Source organism: Hippoglossus hippoglossus, chromosome 1 (assembly GCF_009819705.1).
Source record: "Hippoglossus hippoglossus isolate fHipHip1 chromosome 1, fHipHip1.pri, whole genome shotgun sequence".
Classification (NCBI taxonomy): domain Eukaryota; kingdom Metazoa; phylum Chordata; class Actinopteri; order Pleuronectiformes; family Pleuronectidae; genus Hippoglossus; species Hippoglossus hippoglossus.
This window is the reverse complement of record NC_047151.1, coordinates 18,313,304-18,338,863: the sequence shown is the minus strand read 5'-3', so window position 1 is coordinate 18,338,863 and position 25,560 is coordinate 18,313,304. Positions and strand designations below refer to the sequence as shown.

Sequence of the window (25,560 nt, the reverse complement as noted above, 5' to 3'; positions counted from 1 at the left end):
TTGTTGTAAGCTCCGGAAAGAGTGACAGCTGTAGTTTCCATGCGGATCAAGATTTAACGTTCCATCTTACCTTACAAAGTTTTGAAAGAATTAAATTTCAGCAGTGAGTAAACTTTGTCTGCTCGTGTGATTTGATCAAAATCTACAAAACAACTTATGTATGGACCTTTTGGCAAGATTTTTTCAAACGATTGTTCAATTTACAAGAAGCCTCTGATAAATCTGAGCACAGACAGAAAGCACAGTCTGTTCATTTTATCTTAAGACGTAAGCTACAAGGTTTGTGTTCTTTAAACAGGACCCTTCCATATCTGACTCTGGGTTCATGTGTAAGCTACTGTCACAGTACCAGGCTCAGGTCACTAGACACACACCGAATTTACATCTGCAATAAAATGTATTTTTGGTGATCAGATCGCAGTTAGGTAGATGGGTTGGCTGTGGCTGAGGAGTATAGTGGTCATCCTCCAACCAGAAGGTTGGCTGTTCGATGCCGAAGTGTCCTTGGGCAAGATACTGAACCCCTAAATGGCCCCTCATAGGTGTTGAATGCAGTAATTGTAATTTACTTTGAATAAAATGACATGTAATGTAACGTGTGTCATTATAGAAACCAGCTATACACTCCAGATAAATCTGGACCACCTGCAAGCTCAGGACGAAGTGTGAACCGAACAACCTCGGCCAATTGGCTCATAGATGCTTTGTGACCACGTTGAACTCATGCATTAATGCAACTGCATTGTCGATCTACATACGACAACTATGTTGGCGGCCATGGAAATAACAGCGATATGATGAGACAAGTAAGACACAAAGCAGTCCCCTATTCAGTAGCTAAGACACCTGTGATTTTTTTGATTGGTTTTTGATCACGATGGCGCCTCGAACGGCCGCCACGGTGTGTTGGTGCGCACTTCTGTGTTTGTTTTTAGTCTTTAATTCAGTTCATTGCGACTCAACTCTGACTATTTTTACGCTACTTATATATATTGTTTTCTACTTATATATATATTGTTGTTTTTATGTTCAAAGTCAATTTCCTCTATGTGAAAATATACTTGGCCAATAAAAGAATTCTGATTCTGATTGAGAGAAGTTGAAACTAATTGAAAAGCAAGAAAACACAATAACACAGCACCACACATGGCTTCCATTTCCTTCTATTCCTCCTCTCAAAGGAGAGAAGGCTGTAACGTGAACTAGGCAGCGTGATCACACCTCATTCGGATCTCAAGGAGACACTGAGGACACATTTGAAGGTGGAAATGTAAACATTTTAATACCACGTGTAAATGGAGTCACTGTTGCCTTCCCATTTCAATGGGAGTTTTATACTCCATGGAGTGGATAAGTAAACCCCTGGTTTTACCTTTAATCTCGGATTACTGTTGCTTTTCCTGAAGATCTTCAGCGGATATAGATGACCGGAAAAAAACAGGGAGAGACAATTAGGCGAAAAATGTGTTTATTGCTAAGCCTGAGTCATCGCTGATAAACACTCTAATCTCCTAATTGATGGGTCTAATCAGGAGTCAGTCAAAACAAGTGTATGTGGGAAACCGCAGTTTGTGAATAAATCTATTTGTCTACAAGGGAAAATGGGTATTTTTTGCAACTACTTTTATAAGTTTAATACTCTTTACTGTTATATTATTACATAGATAGAGGATAAACAGCCAGGAGTGAAGTTGTTTATCCTGTCCCTGCGAAAAGCAAATTGTCATTCCACGTGCACAGCGCTGTGATGTCAACCTTGTTTCGACCTGTTTTTCAAAAGTGGTGATGGGAAGACCCCGGGCCAGGTTCTGCTGCCCACCTCCACACACAGCTCTAATGGCTGTCATGGCCATCTCTCACCCTCGTCCTTCTTCACTGACAAGAGTGAAACTGGTAAAATAACAGCCCCCCCGCCCCCCCATCCCCGAATTGTCCATCACTCTAAAGGTCAACACAGCACTGAGGCCTCAGGTCCCTTCTTAACTGTTCCCCCTACAGGGCAACGGCCATTACACAAACACCTCACAGATATAAACTGCTCGACAAAAGAGGGATGTTAGCAGAAAGTTACGAGAGGAACAATACGGCCATTTTACATTAACGATGATGCTGTGTGTCACTGAAGCCTCGGCCAATCATCAGTGACTAAACACACCCACTACACCCTGAGTTTAAGTTGCTCCGGGAAGGAAATGAAAAAGGTCGTCTTCCACCTTCACCTCGTGTGAGTTTCTCAATTTTCTTCTGATGATTATGTTTGTTGTCTGATGTTAATTTGATGTAATTTTTTTAATTAAAGTTTATATTTTTTAATTACATTTTCTGGGTGAGACTAAAGATAGATTTCCTGCCTCTGTAGAACAAAAAGGGTCATGTTCTCTTCTTATCTGAACTTCTGCTGAAACTGTGACTGTTAACAAACAAGCTCGCTAACCTGCTAACAAGCTGGCTCACTCGCTAACCTGCTAACAAGCTGGCTCACTCGCTAACCTGCTTACAAGCGGGCTCACTCGCTAACCTGCTAACAAGCTGGCTCACTCGCTAACCTGCTAACAAGCGGGTTCACTCGCTTACTTGTCAATACGTTTGTTAACTTGTCAACTTGCTAACACGCTTCCTAACCTGCTAACAAGCTTAATAACTAGCGAAAAACCTTGCTAAGTTATCAACATGTTTACCAACTTTTTAACAAGCTAGCTTAACATGTTTGCTAACTTTCTAAAAGCTAGCAAACTCGCTAACTAGTAGCACGTTTGTTAACTTGCTAACAAGCTCGTTATCTTGTTAACAAATTTGCTAACTTGCCAACAAGCTTGGAAAGCTACTAGATTCAGTGAATAGAATAAAGACCTAACTAACTGTTAGCAAGCTTGTTAACTTAAAGAGTATTGCTTCCCTCTGCTTAATGTCTCTTAATTGATTTAAGCTACAAACAACAAAGCTTCTTGAAGCAAACATCTTGAAGTAAATACTTTGCAGAGATGTGTTGAATTCTGCTTTGTCACTGCAACTCAGCCTGAGGCCTTTTTCTCAGCTGTGAGTGTCCGAGCCTGAGCTACTGGGACCTTTTCATACTCTCTGAGAGATTGAGACATTGTGCCGGGGGAACGGTCGGATTATCGACCGTCTACCAGGATCACATTTTTGCTTTAATCATTGGCTGTATGGCCAAAAACCATTTACATCCTCCCAGTCTGGATATTTTAGATTGGAAACACAGAATGAGTCAGACAGAGCAGTCTGAATCTGGGCAGCCACACTGAAATGTCATGCCCACTTGACCTCCTCAGGCACATTCAAGGAGCTGCGTTAGAGCAGAAGGAAGCACGCAGAAAGAATTACTGGCACAGGGCTTTAAAAAGAGCAGAGAGAGAGTGTGTGTGTGTAAAAGCAGACTTTTGTAATACCCTTGCATTCAACGGAGATCAGGAAATTCCTAGATTCCTCTCATCTGATGGCTAACACGAAAAAAAAATGGCATTAGAAACAGGTTTGATCCTTTCATGGAAGAACATCTAGAGAGCTAAGATTATAAATAAATAAAGGAAATAAAGGAGGCAATATCTGGGTTTCATTCCGTATCTCCCCAAGACTGTCTGCAGTGAAATAGTAGTCGAAACGTGTCAGTGTGTTCAAGCTGAAAACTATTGTTCCACGAAAAAATATTTAATTCTGTGTGTCGTATTGGAAATGTTTTTGCTCACATAAAGGAATCCAAATGAAACTAAAAATCGGTGCCTCTGCAGTGCCTCATTTAGACGTAAGAACACAGCGATCGCCCCAAAATGTTTCTGTTTAGGTGATCGTATTTATGGTCTTCCAAAACAAAATAGAACAAGACTCATCAGGTCCAATAAAGATGATTCGACTCCACTTGCCATGATTTAATGTTCATGTTGCGTTATAAAACAACTGCAGCCATAAAAGAGGTCCCTTTACGGCGCTGATGTCCATCTGCGCAGATGGCAGTCTCCTGTGTGTCCGGTGTCAGAAGGCGCCTGACACCGAAGACCGAAAGCCAAAAACCATATTGCAGCAGCTGGTTGTGTGCAGTTCATCACCATTCTGCCTCAGGGACTTTTAAGTGATTTTTCTCTCTGTCTATTTTTATAGTTGGTCCGGGGGAGGTTTGTTTAACTAGATTAGAACTCTGTTTTAATCCTTTTAATACAGCACATCCAGTGTTGACAACACTCAAATCACAGTATTTATATCCTACTTTTCAGTGGCATTTCAGTTACTTTTTCTTTTAAACTATTTATTTTTCATTTTAAGTGGAGAACAGGCCCTCAGCCAGCATGCCGTGTTTTATTTGGATGGTAGAGATAGATACACACAGGGATTAATGTAGTTAGATAGCCAGGAATGAATCCCCCCTATTTCCTAAACACAGGGTACTCTGGATACGGATGGATGCCTGATGCATGTTGAGTTTAATGGTCATTTGCAGCACAACGTGGAAACATAAAGAGTGAGGACCAAACTGCTGCATTGTCTAATCTAGTGTCGTGTGAGCCATTGTTGGGACAATGATACTTGTTGTTGCTTTTGATTGGATTCAAAAGAGATGAAGGTCATGTTAAGCAATCAACTGATTTGCTCTCTTGGTTTTGATGGCGGGGTCGGGCCGGTGATGCCCTTAATATAAACTCATTCACTGGAATCACTTGGCACGAAGGAAGGTCTCTGTGGTTGCCCAAAGACCAGAGAGCTGTACAAACATCACATGTGTCGTATGCACACTGATGACTCTTTGCTTTTTGAGAGCTCAGACTTTTATACTCCCAGCCCAGAGGGGTTGTGGGGTTTGCTGCCTTGCTGACTAGCCATGTTTTAGGCTGCAGTTGAGTCCAGCTCTTTAAATGCTCTTGCTCCAACACCCCTGTACTCTCCTCAGTAACTCAGTGGGCTTAAGCAAGATTGACACAGACTTCAGTGGTCAGTGCTGGCTTATGTACCTGACACTGACTCAGCAGTTAAATTTGAGATAGAGTTTGGACTGCTCAATAGATGTATAACAATCTATCAGGGAAACTGAATTTTAAGGAACTGTAAGCTTGGGCCATGACCAGAATCAGCCCCTCGTTCACTACTTCCTCTGCACTCAGTGCTGCAGTTTACTCTAAATACTGAGATTGAAAGATTTTGAACATTCATCTTTAAATACTTGTTATTGATTCTTTTTTGATTCAATTGTGTACATTTTGAGGGTACTGTATTTCAGACCAGGAGTTCTGACACTCAAATGGTGGAGGGTGAATATATGGTAGCATAGATAGAGTTGAGGTTGATGGCAAAGTCATTAATCTTGGAGGCATTTCGTCAAAAACCAACCAAGTCATGAACAAATTGAAATGTGGTCGTATTTAGTGCTATTTGGTATTTAATTCAGTGATCACCAAAGTTATAACATTTCATCCTCTGGTGACCACAAAGGATTTTACCAATTTTAATGGCAATCCATACGACGTTTCTGAACATATTTCAAATTTATAGCGCCACTTGAAGGAAAAATCAGAGGAACATGAAAGTGAGTAGGATTCATTTGGGGCCTAAACATGTCCGTACGAAATGTACCTCCATTCCATATGATTGTATTTTGAGATATTTCAGTTTTGACCAAAACGATGGACCAAGTGATCGACTGAACAACCTTACAGCCACACAGCTGGCATTCCTAAAACCTACCATATGCAGTCTGTATTTTATGTGCATCTGGCAGGTGTGATTGTCTGTTTACGTGAAGGATGAGGTCCAAATATCAGCAACAGTGCTGACCTAAGAGCAATTATCTCAAGTCACAGTGAAGTAATGGGGCTTGACCTACAACCCTGAATCAATATGCCTGTTCTTGTAAGCTTTTAGTACTAATAGATGTTTGTCTTCTTTCCTCCTCTGGAATCTTTCCACCTCCAGCTCTGGCATGGTAATCTCTAATGATTATGTCCGATCGTTCCAATTATTCAAACCAATCACTGCTGTAGGACTCACATGTTGATAAAGCAGCTGCTACAAATGTGATGGCAAGAAAGACACGTGGATCTTTGAGGGTCAAGTTGAGGGATTTATTAGAGAAGGGTGAATATAAAGGTACTGTATGCAGGGATTTCTATTCTCTGAGCAAACCACAACTAGTCAAACCTCTCTGTCTATATTTATACGCTACACAACTTCCAATCAAGGTCATCGTAGTTAGTGATGTATTAATTAAATAAATGAATTTAAAAAGGCAATACAACAGACCATAAGTGTCCTTTGGAAAAAAACACCATATGGATTATTATTATGATCGTCAGGAACGAGGAAACTACTTGGATGCTGACACTTCCAGGTATCTTTAACATAAGTTATTCCTATCACTACAGGTTAACATTCAAATTGAAAAAAGAATATCGAGGGGGAGCATATACCAACATCGATATTTCCCCTTTAGAATAACTTCTCTACTGAACCATTCAGGATTTTCCATTCAGACAGTTTAAATGTGTATACAAGCAGCCAGTCAGTAGCACGTTAATGATATAGCTAGAACATCAACTGCCACAAATTTTTAACATGACACTCTTCCTCCCCTGATATGTTTCTTCTTTTTTTTTTTCAACTCCCATATTTTCAAAAGTATTGTTTGTGTCACATTTTGGCTCTCACATAATAAGCTACAATAAGACCGATAAATAGTGTTGGGTGTGTGCTGGCTGTCTGTGAGCCACGAGGCCCACAGTGTTCCAAGGAGCCGCAGTGTGGCAGTTTAATATGTACTGTAGTCCTCCTGAGATGTCACCGAGCACACACAGGGCAAACAGAGGTGGGGTAACACAATGTAAAAAGGGACTTTTTTTTCTTCAACTTGTCAGCGTCATGTTTTGTTGTTTTTCTGGGGTAAGTATGACGAGGTTTTTCTTTCTTTCTTAGAAGGAGTCCATGGCCTTGAATTCGCTGAGGGCCTGGACAGGGGAGATGTGTTTCTTCTGGGAGCCTCGTCGAACACGTGTCTGACACTCCTCGGGTTTCTCCCTTTTTACCAGCGGCTTCTTCTCTGGGGCCTTCATACGCCAAGACACCACGGGTGAGTTGACCGCCGCTGTTCCGTACACCTTCTGGTACTTGGTGGAGGCTACGTAAGATGCCTTTACAGTCAGCACCACTGCGTTCATTAGGTTCTTGGCCGCCTGGATCAGGGAGGTGGCACTGTCCAACTGCAGGAGGGCGAGGACAGTTGGAAAGGGAAGAGAGAGAAACACAAAGGGTCAAGTCAAGTAAGTCAACGTGTCTGTTACAAGGAAAAGTGCAACACTTTCTTGAGCACATAAGGGCTGATTAGGCTACGTTCAGCACCTAGGAGGTCTGTGCCACGGCAGGCAATTAAGCAGGATAAAAACATGGCCATCGCTATATGACATCTTATTTTAGCAGTCCTTAATTAGCAGAGACAGGGGTCAGGTGTACCTCTGTCTCCGTCTGTTTTGTTTGGCTGACATTTAAGGGTCGGCGGCCAGTGGGCCTCCTTCTACCTCATGCTGAGACGAGTCAACTGTGCAGATTTAATGAGCGTGGACTCCAGCTGGCCACCATGAAAAGGTTAAAATCTCAGCAGGGCTCGCAAAACTCATACGAGACAAACTATAATAGAGTCCTGAGAAATCATGAAGAACTGTTTCAACAACAAGATGCATGGAAATCCAAAGCAAAGGTTAAAAGCCAAGTCAGATTTTAATTCGACGAACAAATCAAACTAAGATAAGATAAGATCAGCTTTATTTGTCACGTACACATTTATACATGGTACAATGTGCAGTGAAATGTGTTATTGTGCCTGCATCCAGTTTTAAAATAGAATAAAAGACACAATATAAAAAATAGCACACAGTAAGATAAGTCAAACAAAACTGTGGGATTTCTCTGCTTTATCTCATGATAGAAAATTGGATTCTTAAATTCAGCATAATGGCGGATGCAGAGTAGCGTGAAGCTTTTTTCTCCATTTAAAATCTGTGTATATAAGGAACTGACTAGAATTATATCGTGTTCCAACAAATTACTTCATTCTTAAATATCCATAGACATACTTTCAAAGCTCTACAGGTCTGAAGGGTATTGTTTTCTGAGGTCAAAATAATTGTCTTCAGTTTTATGAAGACAGAAATGTTAATGTTGAATATTGTACTCTACAGTATTTGTGTGTCTGTCCTTCCACTGTGCTACTTGTTCTGCCCATTGTAATCAAAATCTGCTTTAGTAGGTTTTATCTGATAGTGTGTGAAATGCTGTTAAAATTGTAAAATGTGAACTAGTATTTTGAGTTTAAGTGCTATAAACAATAAATGAAAACTGACTTCATACCCGCTCAGTTTAATACGGTCCTAAGCCTAACCCTAGTACTTATAGAGGACTCATTGACCTGTTGCATTCCCCAGCCCCTTACACTACCCTTAACCATCACAACTAAATGCCTAACCCTAAACCCTGTCCTAATCTAAACCTTAATGTAACAGTTCCAAAAATGAACATGTATGTTATTTATACTGAGAAAAAAGAACATTAATGAAAACGTTTCAATGCCAAAAGCAAGCATTATGGGATAAGAGTCTAATTTTACCTTTAGCAGTGATTATCGGGTTCATGAGGCATAAAACACACAAAAGGAAAAAAAGCCTGCAGTGCATCTTCCTGGTATTATTACCTGGTAATCGGTTTGACATAATTGCGTCCGCCTTAATATGCATGACCCTTTATCTGGTCTCCCAAGCTTTCTTTTGACCTTGAATTAAAAGGTCCGCCCACCAGCAGTGCATGGCATGAAATCCAGTGACTCAAGCCTTTTAGTGTATCTATGGCATCACTGATAAAAACTGGCCAAGTGCTGATCTGTATGGATAGACTGTAAGAAACAGACAAACCGTGAACGTAATGCATCCCACCTCTCCTTTAATAAGACAATTGCTTGTCAGTTGTGCTGTTGCACTGATTTAAGCAAAACATTACGTCAGCGTAGTATAAGCAGAGGGAAAATGTGTTTTAAACCTAACTTAGAGGCAAATATTAAACTGGTGATTCTTTATGTCCAGGTTTTATGTCATGGTGACTGTTGAAAGTGCAGTTATGGCCATTCAGGTAGGGGTCTGGTCTTGTTTGCCAAAAATAACTGCTCAGGAGCATTTCCAACATGGCTGCTGTGTGGTGAGGCTTGTCTATGATATGACTTTTATTAAACTTACCCCAGAAACAATGAGCTCTCCACCCAGGTTCTGAACCTCAGCTTTCACCTTGCTGCAAATGTTGAGCTGATGACAGTACAAGGCAATTCTCTGCAGGTAGGCCAACAGATCCTGCTTGCACGCTGAGTCAGGGCACTGGATGGGAAAGAGGCATAAAGAGAAACAGTCAAAACACACATAACATATCTATAAGTATTCATTCTTTGTGTGCTAACATGAACATGATCTTTTTAATGTGGTGTCTATAGTCTGGCTCGTTGGGTGTGTTGCTGAGGACCAACAGAGGTGCAGTGTTGACAGTGAAGTTTATTTTGTATGAGTGGTTCTTGACATCGAGAGACAGCTATCACCATGGTAACAATGTCTTATTATGGACTGAGAACTCAAGTTGGTCAGCGGTCGAGTCTGACAGGCGATGTACTGGTTATTCAAATTCTTAATTACAAAAATGAACCTGGTAGTACAAATATTAAATATACTATAATATCGCAATACAGCCAGACAGAGTCTAAAACTTTTTATCATTGAACCATCATCTGGATTCATAGGATGTATGTTTATATTGACATAAATAAGATTGAGATGTGTATTCTAAAGTGGAGTGTTGAGTCTAATGTTGGGGCCTTCTTGAAGCAGAAAACAAAAAACAACAGTTGCAACAGTAGGGTTCCAGTATTTGGGTTGCTAGTTAAAGATCCAGCAGTGCTACTCCAGAAGTAAAGAACCCACTCATACAGTGCAGCAAATGGACCAACAGGGAATACGAGGAGAGTCTCCTCAGGTCTCCTACGATCACACCGTTTGCCCCTATTATTCCATCTGGAAGTCTTCCAGGACTCAGCTCTGGCCCACTAAGCTCCCAGTGGGTTAAGAACACTGCATCAGCTGCCTAAACACTTTGAGCATCATTTTGTAGCAACACCTTTCTTCTAGTCATTAATATTAAAAGGTCCTAACTAGGACATTCAGCAGCCCAGTGTGGGGAAATGCACAGCTCATTTCCTTGTCTTGTGGGCAGAGGGGGGGTGGGCAAGTTGAATTTCAAGCATGTCATATGAATAAACCCCCTCCGGGACCATCAGCTTTTCCCAGCCGCCCATATTCGCTCCTTCCCACTGAGGAAGGGCCTCTTGTTCCAAGACAAAAAGTAATGATTGGCTACAAGTGCTTCTCAGCGCGGGTCACAAATACAGGGAGTAAAACACAGTTATCCTGTTGTCTGGTGGTAAAATGTTTCTATCTGCAACCTCCAAATAGGATTTGAAAGAGCAATTCAAGGAATTACATTTATAGTTATGGCTGCTATCAGCACAGGACTTTCAACGGCACAGTAAATAAGACCAGAGACGCAACCAGTACCAGTTTCCTCTCACTAAGTGTCACTAACTGCAGAGTGAGGTGGAGCTGCTAGCTCATAGAGCAGCCAGTGAGGCAGAGGGAAGCTGCTCCTTGGGCTTTTTATCACTGCACCGCCAGTCCTGGCTAGCATCACAGCTAACTGCTCTTCACGCTGCTGGCACACACACACACACACACACACACACACACACACACACACACACACACACACACACAGCTGCCCCAGGCAAGTGTGATACAGCCGTGACACAAATGCTCTCCATTGTATAGTTGAATAATAGTCCATTTCTTCCACAGATTTCCCGTGGATGTAAATAAACTGTATGGCCCATTACTTTGCCAGGCCCATTGACACGCTAACGCTCTCTCTCTCTCTCTCTCTCTCTCTCTCTCTGCATTTAACACTGACTGACTTTACGACTCCTTCTGAAACTCCTCCTGACCTCAGCACTTCTCTCCACATTTCAGGAAGTTAATATTTCTTTTTTTGTGTAAAAAGAAATAGGTGGACATTTTTTTGTTTTGTTTCTGCATAATTAGGCTCAGAATGAATGAAACATGCTCCCCGTGGATAATTCAGGGAGATGATGTGAACTCCGGAGCTGAGATGAGGGCAACACACTACCATAGTGTGGCAGTCTGTCAAAACACCAAGTCACACCTCACCCTGCTGCTGCATTTTAAAACTGTGGTGAGACTGACCTTTTCTAAATTATTCATTGTTAAAAGAGGCAATATTAACCTTTGTGTATTATTCACATTTCTGCTTCATTCCAATTCTATGAGTGGACAAAGGAAATGACAGAGGAGAGTTATTTAAAATGAAATGACTGTGACAGATTTACAAGGAGCATGTTACGCGCTGTTACATGATCTTTCTTGGAACTGACTTGAACACTGCTGTGCCTGTGATGCTGAGGCCTCACCTGTCAGTTACTTCAACAAAGCTTCTAATCTTTTTATTTGCTCATCCAGTCTCTGGCACCATATCCACCAAAGACATGTTGTACAATATACAGAAACCATTTATTTCCTTTAAGTAACTACCTCATTTACTTTTTTTCCATTCCCTTCATTCCACCAGCTGTCGTTTTGTAATAGAAAAGGTCAAATTAATCACAATACGTAACAGAACAATCTGGTGCTTCCATTCATGGACACCTTTCCAAATATTCTGTTCTTTGTAAAATTACATCAGACTCATCCCTCTCAGTTAGCAGGACCCCTAACGACTGTAGTGTTGATAATGTAATGAAAGACATTTGCATTAGTCAAACATTAAATTTTCTTTATAATTATTACATCCAAAGGGATCGGGTAAGAAAACAACATAATGTGTCTTATTTATTATAAGAAATATGACATAAGAAACAAGAAAATACACTGTCACTGAAAAAAGTCAGGTTGGTGCAAACAGAGCTGTAGTACTTCCGGCTGACAGCTTTTACTCACAATCAATCTTTATAGATAGTTGGTAATGACACCTCTCAAGTCAGTTCCCATTAAACTGTAGTTTCTGTTTTTACTGAGAAGCCTTTTAATTACACATCATTCACACTTGGTTTCACTGCTGTCAGCGGAGGCTACAGGAGATTTGCTCTTCTTGTTATGGACTCAGTGGGACAGAAGTTTCTGCTGTGACAACTAAAGGGAAACCTGGAAGTCAAAGCTTCAAACTTTGCATCTGTTTAGCAGCGTTTATAATTAACAAACTGACAGTTTTAAGTGACGCGGGACATTTGCTAATGTCCAAACTTGAATGATGAACTTTTCTTGATGTTATTAAAGCCCATCAAACAATTATATTATACAATGAAATGATTCCTTTATTACAAAGAGCGGTGTCGCTGTATACATTTTGTGTCTAGTCCCACATCTTCCACAACGTCCCGCTGCCGTAAACAGTCGCTTGTGCATACATTTTAATGCGCAACAAAAAAGAATCCCCTTGAATTGTAATATTTACTTCAAGAACATCTGCTAAAAACCATCGAAAACAACATCTCTTACTTTTATGGTTTATATCTTCAGAGGTAATGAATGGGCTTGGGCTGTCGGTCCACACTTAATGTATGATAATGTATGTCTCACACAACACAGCGATCAGCAACGATATTAGAACTATCATCAAGTTTTAATGTAATGGCAGATGTATGTAATTTGGACTTTGCCATAGAAAATAACAAACCCCAAAAAATACATTTTAAATCACAACCAATGGATCAGATTGTATCATTAAAACCATCTACCGGTTTCATTGTTGTGGCTGATAGATGTAGGTGCTCATATCTCTGTACAGCCGGCATACACTGTTTACTGCATATTGTGTGTAGGAGGCGAACGTAAAGAACGAAGCAGAGTGGGGGGAAATGCAGAGGGAGAAATAGAGTAGAAAAAAAGGCAGTGCTGGAGTGAAATGGGGTGAGTTGCCTCGAGGGGTTTTTGTACGTCAAGTGCTGCGCTTAAATGACTATGAAAGAGCTCACTGTCCTTCCACACAGAATTTTCTTCTGCTTCACATATGTTCATCAATAGGGCTGATGTGGAGTCATAGCAACAAGGTTTGCTACTTAAGGGACCTGCCTGCAAGCAGTGAAGCAGCCTTTATTCTTACTGTGGACCCGCAGCGCTGTCAACCAGTACAGGTTGGCCACCAGATTGTGTGAATGCAAAATACTTGTACTCCTCATCCAGTATAAATATAAATGTACTGTTATTTGTTGTGTAATTCCAACAAGATGCTTGATAAGAGCAAACTTTTGCTGTTTTATCTATTACTAATTAATTCCATTTCCTTTATGGGATGACAAACAGATGTCTCAAGTGACTCACATGAAAACACTTTCATAAGAAATTTCATGCAGGAAAAGAAAAAGGACCTCAAGCCCCTCTTCATTTCCTAATCGTGGCTCTGATGTCTCTGGAAGTGTAACAGAAGGCTCTGAATATTTAGTCAACACTGGTCTAGGAAACATTTAAGTGAGAATTAAAAATGGCAAGCCACCTGCTCTTTCATTGCAGCAACTGTTGATTCAGACACAGGCTCTGCCAGTGATTTGCCATGTGACGGCTTCACTCCCACCTAAACCCTGTTAAACACTGATCATCACTTGGCAGCCTACAAGCCCAGAAGTGAATGCATAAGCACACGCGGAAAAGTTCACGCTTACCTCGGCCTTTCTGTCCCAGATCCTGCCCTGAACGCACACATAAACCGTGACACAGACCCGAGACCAGCTTTTCGAGACAAATGTTGACACACATGGAAGCATGGGAACATGTTTATGTACAAAGGCTGCTTTTCATCGCTCTGTTTGTGCTAATTGCTGCACAACAGACAGAGTTGAGCCTTCATAGCCTGAAACTTTGTTCTGTCATGCAATATGCTGTGGAAAACAGTGACTAAAGCCTTCTGGTCAGTCCAAGGCTTAGAATAAACTCTGGTCACTCAGACTGACAAGCATTCTGCACTGTGCTAACAGCAGAGGGTTTGCCAATACACTGTTTTATTGTGAAGTCAAATATTGTCAGATTAAGGCAAGAGATGAAGAAAACTCTCAGAAGAAGAAATGATCTCCTCATAATGGTATCTTACACCAAGAGCAACATTCTTGTCTGTGCACACTTTAATCTTAACATGTATGCACCTCGAAATGAGAGACGTACAGAATGTAGTTCCCTGTAAAGTATCAATGACCCCAAATTGTGTTCAACAAATTTAAAATGCCTTTTCAAGAAATAGTATTTGGAAAAGCTTTTCTTTGTTATCCTCCTGCATTTTGTTTATCTTTTATTTGACCAGGATATATCAGCATCTTATGAGCATATCTTATAACATGTGTTTGAAAATGATTTCCTGTGCCAAGGAAAGACCTTGTGTAAATCTCCAAATTCACACATTTTTGAAAATTAAATGAAAAACTTTCTCCTATCCAAGCTTCTATATTGAATATTTTCGACACAAACCGTGGAGTCAATGTCTTCACCGCAGTGAAGGGGGTGTCTTGCAGTGATGAATCCACAGATACAGTAATTATCACCAGACTCCGCAGGTCCCCTCAGCTCGAAGGAGCTCCGTGTCTTTTAAGTCGTTGTTTTGGGTTTTCTGGCCTGAAGCTTTGCTGTTTCGGGTTTTAGTCTCACTCCTCTCATCAGCTTCCAGATACAGCAGGCAGCAGTTTTCAGCAGAAATGCTCTGATAAACCACAGTGTTCACTTTCTGCTCAACACTAAAAAGGCCGACAGACCGAGTTAGCACCAAGCTGGTGAATGCTATAGAGCAGTTGGTTCAGTCAAACAGCTCAAATACACTTTTTGGCGGAAATTGAAACAGCTGAAGTGAAAATGAATACTGAACTTAAGTAAATAAGTTTGCAGACATGTTTGTCATATTAACTTTATAAAGTGATATTTTAATATATTAAATGTGCATGTTGTGTACTCGGCTTGTTGCATCGTCCCACAGTGGCTCAAACTATACTTTTTAGAGGTATGATTCATTCATCGTCTAGCTATCTATATTGCACGGAAATCCAAACTTAAAAACACCATTTTGTGGATTGTATATTATATATAATGTATTTTAATAATGTGGAATTTGGCACATTGTAGTAAAGATGAAGCAGCTTTGTTGGTGATCATAATGTGTGAAGTTGCTGGACTTCAGAGAAACATTTGATTATTGCAATTTGACATTTTGAAACACTGCGAAAGAAGCTCAGCATGTGATGCCGAACCCAACGATAATTATTTCGAGGGTTTGGAAGCAAACAGCAGTAGCAATTACGATGACAACATGCTGCCTTAATAAATCAGTGAGTCTTGTGCCCAAGATTATTCTCACTGCTTATTAGAGATAGACAGAATGAAGAAAATTATGCATGACCTGGAGTGCTGCTAGCATTCTGAAATACCTCCCACTTCATTTGCTGCGTGCACACACACATACACACACAAACACACACTAGGAATACACACCTATTTCTTTTCACTCTCATCCTCCCTCAGCACAGCACTGATTGATTAGATATTGAAACTGGTTTGTCAGCGTGTTTTAGAGAGGTACTCATCTGATAATGAATGCAACACCTTGGTTGGGAGCTAATTATATTAGAGACAACTCGGTTCTGCTGTTCGCTTTCATAGAGTTGGCCCCATCGGGAGACACAGTCATGTGACAACACAGCCCACCACTCCAGCTGGGCTCATCAGTGCCCACATTAAAGATTTCCAATGTCCACGCTTACTCAAAACTCGTAATGTGCTCTGCAGCTACAATGACGCAGCCAGAGACTGTTTCCGGCTGATTTAAAGTAAAACAATTCAATTTCAGTGAATGGAAGCCAAGTTACCTGATCTGCAACAGCACGGGCCAATTTGTCCATCCTGGAGCCAGCCTCTGCAATCTTCTTCGCAGCGTTGATCACATCTGAGGAGTTCTTCAGGGGGCCTTTGCCTCTGGGTAATTTCAAAGAGTGATAAAGAAGGAAAAAGTGAATGTGGATGGAGCTGCAGAGGCAGAGCATATGCAGAGCTTGCATTCAAAGACGGAGCTTACCCCTGTGACACACAAGCTCGTACAACAGCTAATTTGCTGTGGCTGTCAGCGAGAATATTACATATTGAAATCAAGACTGTAATGGATGGAACAAATTCAGTTTATCTTTGAACGCTTTGTTCACAGGGGTCCATTATAGCAACGTGGTGAAGAAGCACAAGGAAACCACAGACTTGTAATTTTCCCGAAAATAACGATAATAATTATAATCGAGCAACATTTTCAAAAAAACCTTAGCTACTAGCCACTAATACCCTGTGAGGCACAGTGTGGCAGAAAAAAGCTGCTTTCACACTTGCACCGCAGCCCTGAACTTTTCCTACACATTACCCAGAGGAGCTATGTGTGAGCGTAAATGTTGGAATTAGTTAATTGGACATTTCCCCACCAGCTCCCTGGTACAAAGTCTGTTGAGCCAATGTGCAAACACATAAAAAAAGACGGTAGACGGAATGCGAATATGATGAAATGATGAAATGACGTCATGAATATGAGAACTGGCGTATTGTGGTTTCCTTTTCACACCGTTCAGCCATAGTACCCATTTCTTATCAAAAGCAGAGATCAGTGATAATTTGTCGGACAATATCTCAAGTTGAAGACAATAACTGAAGAGAGGGCAATACTGGCCAACAACTGCGCCTGTGTTGTGTTTTCTTGATTTGCCGCGACAGAGAGTTAATGTGGCTGAGATAAGCGTGTTTGTCCGGGTGAATTGTCTCATTTTTAGTCAGTGTCAAGCTGAAGTTTCCACTAAATTTGTTCATGCCAATCTGAGTCACTGGGGTCAAAGCCAAGTGATAATAGTGCAGTTACAGCACTACTGCCATAATCACTCATGACTAATCGCACGTGGCCCTGAGTTTGATTTATTTTCTTCTGTTTGGTTACTTCCATGACATGCTTTTGCGGAGTGGATCACAACTCGAGACAGATAACACATTAGTCGGGCATTAGGGATTTCCCAGCTATAGCTGAGCGCAGATGGAGGAGATTGAAACGAAAGCTGCCGGCTTTTCGTAAACATAAGCAAACAGATGATCTATTAGAGTATTTCTTTGAGTCACAGCATCACTATGTAGCCTCATTACAACTAAGGTTATCCGAGTCACTTCGTATTTGGCATTGCGAAGATTCTCAAAAATCCTGTTTGTCACTTAATGCACGTAAATATATTAACTGTATCCTTTTTCTATATAAACAATTGCTATAAAAGAAACCTATATGATAAATAATAAACCCTTAGAGAACCAGCTGCTCCCCGCAGCTCTATAGAGCTTCTCAGCATTTTTCAGCTCATTGTTTAGATTTTATAGTAAAGAGCTTTTCTGCTTTGGTTCAATCTTACTACTCTGTAGTTGTTTACAGCTAAAAGCATCAATATACTTACTCTACGTAAAGAGGAACATTAGGCAGCTAAAGAGCCAGATAACACTCTCTGGTGTTTGTGTATCAGTTAGATGTATAATTAGGCAACTATTTGCTCAAAAATTAGCCATATGAACATAAAGATTTAATATTACATACATGTTCAGCTTGTTTCTGGTACATGTCTGGTTTAGGTCACTTAGTATGTGTCACATTTACCTGGTGAAGTCAGTCATCTCCATCATGATCATACACATCTGCTTGGCCAACACGATGATGTCGTTGCCATTGTCGTCCCATTTGGCCACCTCTGCATCCAGCTTGCACTTCTCCTGTCTGAAGCTCTCCACCTGCTCCGCAATCTTGGCCTTCTCCTCCTGGGGAAGCTGCGCCATGATGGCCTGCAGGCGACATGGAAGAGTGTTAGGGAAACAAAAGCATTAGAAGAGAAATAAGAGGTTATTAGGGGAGTAAATTTGAGCCGAATGAAGGAAATGCCAGAGGAGAGAAATTGAGGTAAAGGAGGGAGATAAGGTTGTGGAGGACAGACCGATAGGGAAATGAGGGAAGGGGCGAATAAGAAGAGGGATTAGTTAAGGAGAAAGAGTATAAAGGGAAGTGTATAAAAGGCAGAGCCGGAGCAGCATTTGTTCTATTTTTTTCTGACCAGACCATTTTTAATCCGCCCTACAAACCTCAAACATTAAGTTTAGAGTCTGACAATCCCTGCCCTTCTGAAATGCTTCAAAATAAAGTTCTAAACTTTACATTTAATGACTGGACCTTTTCAAACCCCTTGACATCTTATACCCATAAAGAGCAAATCCATTTTGCCTTCAATTTTTTCCTCTATGAGAATACATTTGCTCGCTCAGCGGCCTTTGGGGGCAGGTACAAAACGGCATCAATCTTTTGGCAAGGTCACAGGCGCAGTAAGGACCCGGTATTATTTGGGAGATAAATGTATAATTACCTCGGCTTCTTAGACCAAAGAATGAATAATGCATTGGTTCAACATTATGTCAGGGAGGTGAGATGGAAGGAAGAGTAACCTGGTTTCCATTAGGTCGATTCTATTGACTCAAGAGGCAGAGAAAGAAAAACGAGTACAGTAACAAAAATAAAAAAGTTACCATCTATTGTTTTTCAAACTCATGTATTATTGACTTTCCTCCAAGAAATGCTATTCTCTTAATGAGATAATCGCCCTTGTCCTCCTTTTCCCTCGCTCACAGCAAAGCTGGTGTGTGGGGGTGCGGGCTGAGCTCAGTGAGAAAGTGCGTCACTTTGCTCATGTCTCCTGATAGAGGTGTCAGGAGGAAAATGAAATTCTTTTAAAGGAAATAAGCAGGAATTGGAGGGACTCTAGTATTGAAAAATGAAAATTTAAATTACAGACTGAAGCATGGAGGCTACACCTTCTCATCCGAGGCCAATGGATTTGTCGAGACCAGTGTATGGTCAATGTGAGAAAATTGGAAAATATTAATGGCTACGGTCAGCCGGTTTCATTCCTTTATCTGTTTGCTTCTCTGCTACTCACTATGCTCACACTGACGGTATCAAAGTCCCAATAATTCTGTTCACATGTTTATATTTTTCTCTTTCTGATCTCAGGCAATGGAACAAGCTTGAAATAGTGACTGCAGATTAACATGTTAACCACCAGTCACTTCCAAACCATTTAAACACCACTGAATCCTGATTCTGTAACTGTGATGTTGTCTGAAAAGCACCACAGACAGAAATTAAAGATGGCCATGTTGGGACTTTGGCTGTATATGTATAATGATCATCCAGAGAAAAAGACTCAAAGCCTAAGACTGGGTAACAAACCGCTGCTCTAATACTGAATGAACAGAAATGTGCCTCTAGTTTACTTGGCAATACTGTCAACTCATTTGTCGCTAATGTTTGTCCAAAACTTCTATAGATATGTGGATTGGAGCTTTTTTTAAATGTTGCTAAAGTGTTTGTGCCCATTTTTTGAAAGTGCAACAGTCAATCGAATAAAACTCCCTTAAGTCGACCGGCCAACCGACAGTGCAACCTCAGTCAGTTACGCTGCACTTGGCCGACCGATGGTGTAACCACATCACAAACTTGACTCTATCATCAGCCACTCAATCACCATGGGTGTTCAGGGATGTGGCGCCGGACCGTGGCTGGTGCAGCCTGGGAATTGCATAAACAAACCAACCCAGCTCATTCAGGCCCAGTGTAGATTTCCTCTGCTGCTGCTGCCAAGCCACACAGTCGACAGTGCAACAGCAAATCCCATTAAACAGTGTGTGGGGTGAAAACACTGCTCACATTTAAAACAAATTGAGACGGTATAATGAGGAACCATTTAAAACCAGTGATTTCAGCTAGGCAAAATTGTACTTTGCTTTGGAGGAATGCTTGAATGAGTCACTATGAATAATAGTTCTCACACAGCTGCTCTGTGCTTCCTGCACCACTTCTTTAACCTAAGATAAAACATATACTGCATATCTGCAATTCCACAAGTTACCAAAACTTCCATATCAGAAAGATTAAATTCCTAAATACTGACTTGTATTAATTAGCACTAATGGTGTTTAATTAAGAAATTGTAACCAAAGACTCAAATAAAGACTGTGAAGCTTGCCGGCAAGTTCTGGCTACCAATCCATACCTGTTCTATTATGCTGTGTTCAGGCACTAATACACCATAACAGAGCCCAAGTTGGAGAATAAAACAGTAATTAGTAAATTATGTGAGGTTAGGGTTTGAACTTTTCCCTATATACTAAATATCAGCACATAATCAATTATTATATTAATCTAAATCACTGGCTGACAGAGTTTGTCTGAGTTTGACTTATTGTCTGAAGCAATATAGTTTAAGAAAGTATCCGCCATGTTGTCAATTTTAATTATAATCTTTCTAAACTTTATATCTCCCTCGTACATGGTTTGCTAAATAGATTTCATGTTTAATACAGCCAAAAATATAATGTAGGCAACGCTGCACTATAATTGCTGCCTAATCAATAGTGACACAGGTGAGTGCCCTGTGCCACCAGGCAGATCGCTGTGACTTTCAGGCTGGAGGGTTGTTAGCATATATTTTCAGCTCAAATTGTTCTCGTTTCCCAAATGTTGAGGCTCCAATTATTCACTTATTTCTATAATTACATCATGCATTATGCTGCCGGTGTCAAAATGATGGGTATACCATAAGTGTGGATAAGGTTTTGCTAGAAAATGAGATGAGATGATTGAGAATCAGAGCAGTTTTAGGTGAAGATGAAGTTTCCTCCTTCTTGTGCACATAGGAGCTGCAAGAAGAACCGAGATGAACTTTTCTCCCAAACAGCTAAAGGGAGCAAAAAGTATCTTGAAACTCAACAATTTGGATTGTACATCCATTTTCTAAAATTAGGGATCAAGGGAGGTTGGGGAGAGAGAGAGTTGGGGATTTGTTTGGTATTCCGATTAACTCTGAAAATGGTGTGACAAAAGAGAGAGAGCGTCAGGGAAGAAGAAAGAAAGAGAGAGAGAGAGAGAGAGAGAGAGAGAGAGAGAGAGAGAGTGAGCGAACGAGAGAGGGGAGGGGGTTCTGAATACAAAAGAAAACTGCGGCACAGGGGTAAACACATGAGCCAATTGGGATGTCAGGGGAGCAGGAAGGGACTTGCTGAGGTCCCCTCCTTCCTCTCCCCCCCACCCCTGCTCTCTAGAATTCACTTATCCCCAAATCCCTTCCCCTGCTTTACTGATAACAACGAGGAGCGGGCCTTGGGAGCTTAACATAGTGGCAAAATCCAGCCGGGGGAGTGCTGTGCCAATACACTCTGCGACTCGGCTACGTCTGCGGGGATTAGAGCGCTTTCCGGGTTTCCTCACCGAGCGCGGCGTCTTGAAATGACTTTAATTTGTTTCATTTGAAATAAACTGCCCAGACACTCAGAGTTCAATTTTATGGATGACCTATCAACAGTGTTATCCAATCACTGTGTCAAGAGATGTTGGGTGTGTGTGTGTGCATGTGTGTGTGGGGTGGGGGGCTTTGTGTTTGCCTCCTTGTGCATTATCCGTGGTGTGTTGTAGAAGGAGAGTTTGTGTCTGCATGCTCTAATAGAAAGAGACACTATGTACAGGCCTCCTTTCCCCTGTGTGTTCCTCTGCCTTCTCATTATTCATGTTTGCTCTAATAACCTAGCTTTATGCGTAAGTATAATAGAAGTGACAAGTGGAGCACCGCACAAGGCAAAGCACTGGGAACAAAGGCTCCTGGGACTGCCCCCGACTTGATTTGATTTCTCTCTACACTGAGCAAGAGGGAGACGGTGAGCTCGGGTAAGTGAGACGGAGATATGATGCCTGTGTCCTGTGCGTGATTCCCGCACACTGGAGGGGCTTGTAGGGCTCATGACTGTAAACCTCAGTGTGCTCATGTCAGCTCCAATGGAGAAAATGGATTAGGCTTCCTCTTGTCGGAGTAGAAACACAGAACCCGCGTGCACTTGGCATGACCGTGACAGGACAGCAAGCTTTATCCTGACACGACAGGCTGAGGCGGACCGGGCAGATCACCAGTGGTTCTCAGCAAACACATCTTTTATGGATGTGCTTGCTTTGCGCGTGTGTAAATGTTTAGTCTCTGAGGGCATAACAGCGTCTATGGGTGGAAAAACAGGCAATATCAATTAACTGTGCGAGTGGCCTTGTCGTTGTGCCAGATGTACGCGCCACACGATAATGCCAAATGTACAAGTAGAAGTAAACATGTTTAAGAACACGCTGCGATACATCGTTGGGCATTCATTCAATGCAAACTCGAGGGCACAGCTTGCTAATGAAATGTCCATGAATACTCATTACATTGACACACGTCACCCTTCTATCCACCTTATATCATTGCACTACGACAACAAGTTATGACAAAGAGACGTGCTGCGACTTCAAACTGTTCCCATGAGGAGCTGCCCACTCACAGCGCAGTGGAGTGCCAGGGAAACTAGTTAACAGTTTGGTGCTGTGAAGCTCCTTTGTGTGGCAGCGCTGGTGCGTCTAAGCTCAGATGGCCATGCAGTTTCACTCTGTGGGAGCCCTAGTGGGAGTATACATACAACAAACTCACAGCACTTCACACCCCGGACCCCCACGGGGCTTCCTGGAGCAGCTATTTGTTCATGGTTGGATCTCAGATTTGACAATGTCTAAGTTTTATGAGTTGTCTCTTCGTTCAGCAGAGGAACTGATAAACTAATATAACAAAAAACTTTTTTATAGAAGTAATGTAAACAATATTGTTTAGTTCCGTTATATTTTACTTTAAACAAAAAACCCATAAGAAATTCAAGATTGATATTTTTAGGCCACATTATGTTATTGATTTAGATTATGGCACGAAAACACATGATCAATACCCAGTTAATACCTGACATTAACATTAATCTCAGGTGATCGGATCACAAGTGGACAGCTCGAAGGTCATTGGTTCACATCTGGCATTAGAATGCATCTTCATGTGCATCACAAGTGACCACTTGTGATCAGATGTCACATTCACGCAGGTGGTTGGTGAATGTCTCTTGTCCCTTATATATATATACGACAAGAGATGTTTGCAATAGATGATGTTAAAACTTATAAACGGGCATTTCATTGAGAAATCTCTCCAAGTGACTTTGCTGCTTCAGTTTTGGTCAGTTGGGTAGAACCATTAGATAACAGCAGCTACATTTTAGCCAATGGTGTCAAACTTCAGCTTCACACTACTGAGTAACTAACATATATTTGTTCACTTTGTGGCTCTTTTCTATTTATGCTGTTCTGATGCTATTATTTAAAATTAACCATGTCCCGTTAGTACCACTCAGCATCATAACGTGTGTGTGTGTGTGTGTTTTTTGCTTTGTTTTTGTTTTCTTCTGTGTTTTGTTTTTGACTAGCATCACAACAGAGTATAAAGCTGCACAGAACATTTGTTTAGCAACAATCTGCTGGCGTTTCGGTTTCATTTATTTCTCCCTTCTTTGTGCATTACCCCTGTGTGTGCAAACTGTGTAGAGACCCAGGCAATATAATACAGGCTTGTGCCACAGGGAGAGGCATTGGGCCAAGTCACACTCCTGCCATCCACAATCCATTCAACATGCAACACACCGCTAGAGCCTCTGTATTGCTGGAGGGGAGCAAGCACTGATACCCTCTTAATGTTCTTTAAGCTGGGCCCAAGTGAAAAATTGCTAATGTGCAACAAAGAACAGACCCTGGCGATCACAACTGAAGTCTTGGCACAGAACTATACTGTATTTTGTGTGGCATCTAAAGGGAATTTTGTAATTGCTTCTTTGTTTGTTATTGCAATTTAACACCTGCCATCCCCAAACAGTGTTTATTTAGAATAATCCCACTTGTTAGAATTATTTTAAATGGACTTTCATGCTATGTAAGCGAAACCAGTTGGATAAATCCACTCGCGTGTGGCCAGGGGCTCGCGTGGGAAAGTTAAACTTGCATTTCAGCCAACTGAAGCAATGATTTTTTTCTCCCATAATTCATTTAACTGTCAGCTTCCACAACCAAGACACATCCGAGAAGTTTTCGGAACAGGGGGAAAGGGAGGACCAACTCACCCGAGCACTTTGTCCGGCGATAAGCTGGTCATCTTCAGTCTGGACACTAGTCCTGCTGCGAGTATCATAGTCCTCCTGTTCAAAGTCAGAGTCGTCTTCCAGCTCCTCTGGTGTCTGCGAGAAACACAAAGACAAAGTTGAGTCAAAGAATCAAAGTGTGAGAGAGAAACTGTAAAAGGAAAAAAAAATCTGACAACTGAAAAAGGGCAATTTTCTTTGACTTGATGCCCCATTGTGCAGGAATCCTGAGAAACAGATCGCAAACGTTCCCCTTTGTTGTCATTTTCTGTACACAGTGCCTCGTTGGGAGGTTTAGTTCAAACTCTGGCAGAGATGTCACTGAATTAAAAGAGTCAAATCACAGACTGAGGTATTCTGTGAAAAACTGACAGTTTGTGTAAGTTCCCTCAACACTGGATCAAACACGAAAGACACAAATGGGGGGAATGGCAAAAAGAGATTTGTTGAGTTGGTCGTTTTTTAATATACTTTTATCGAAATTTTTCCTACTAGTATCTAGCTTTATTGAAAAGGGTGAAAAGATACCTGAAAGGAAACAAATACCCAGTGGCAGTGCCTTTCAACATAGAAACCTTCAATCAAACAATAAGTTAAAAGTAGATTTTCAATATAAATATCCACAACATACAATATTAGTTCTACTCCGTGTCTTTGAAGATGTGTCATGTTTAAATATTGCTGTGTGATGGTTGGAATTCCTTCATGTTATTCTTCTTAACACATTTCTATATATGTTCCTTTCGGAATGGCCTGATTAGTGGCCACAATCCCCATGGTAACATACTTGCTGGCAGAGCAGAGGATCACATCAAAAACATTGACATGTGTAAAGTCATCATTTCTACATGATGCCAGCATTTCAAATTCCAAGTGTTGTCACGGTTACCGCAGTAAAGAGCACTGGGAGTTATTCTATTCACCGGCTGCCGTGACACAATGATTAATTACATCAATACATGCTTACATTGGCTATAAAGGTCCAAATAACAGTTTGACCATAGACTGGGGCAATCATGAATTACATTTACTGTTACACTGGTTGGTAATTGTGCTCTATGTCTTTTTTAGTATCCTCAACAGTGATTGATCCAGGATGGCCCATTGAACTCAGATATCCGGTCACTAATGGATTCAATGAGACAAGGACAATAACATATAACAGTTAGAACAGTTGGACCTAACGAGGGACAGTACTAACCTGAATAACATGATTTGCACTTATGCAAAACACTTTTTTTCCCTTATATTATTTTGTAATAAAAGTGTATTCAAGCACAAATTCCACTTGTTTATTTTAATGAATATTTCTATTTTCTTTGTTCGCTATGTGCCTGTTATTCCACCAAATCTCTTCTGTTCTAACCTAATTTTCTCATAGGAAATACTTAATTATACCCAATTATCTTCTCAGGACAACCTTCGCCTTTTC

The 25,560-nt window shown here is 41.1% G+C and overlaps 1 protein-coding gene across 1 annotated transcript in view; it reads right to left on the bottom strand.

Moving 5' to 3' along the window:
• Window positions 1-6,053: 6,053 nt before the first annotated feature.
• The window catches only part of ctnna2 (catenin (cadherin-associated protein), alpha 2), a 283,094-nt gene continuing 263,587 nt past the window's right edge, over window positions 6,054-25,560 (bottom strand). The window contains exons 14-18 of the mRNA XM_034582981.1: window positions 24,111-24,224; window positions 17,719-17,900; window positions 15,926-16,031; window positions 9,216-9,350; window positions 6,054-7,196 (exon numbers count right to left, since the gene is read on the bottom strand). Coding sequence (XP_034438872.1) covers window positions 6,909-7,196; window positions 9,216-9,350; window positions 15,926-16,031; window positions 17,719-17,900; window positions 24,111-24,224 — 825 coding nt within the window. The 3' untranslated portion in view covers window positions 6,054-6,908. The remainder of the gene's footprint in view (window positions 7,197-9,215; window positions 9,351-15,925; window positions 16,032-17,718; window positions 17,901-24,110; window positions 24,225-25,560) is intronic.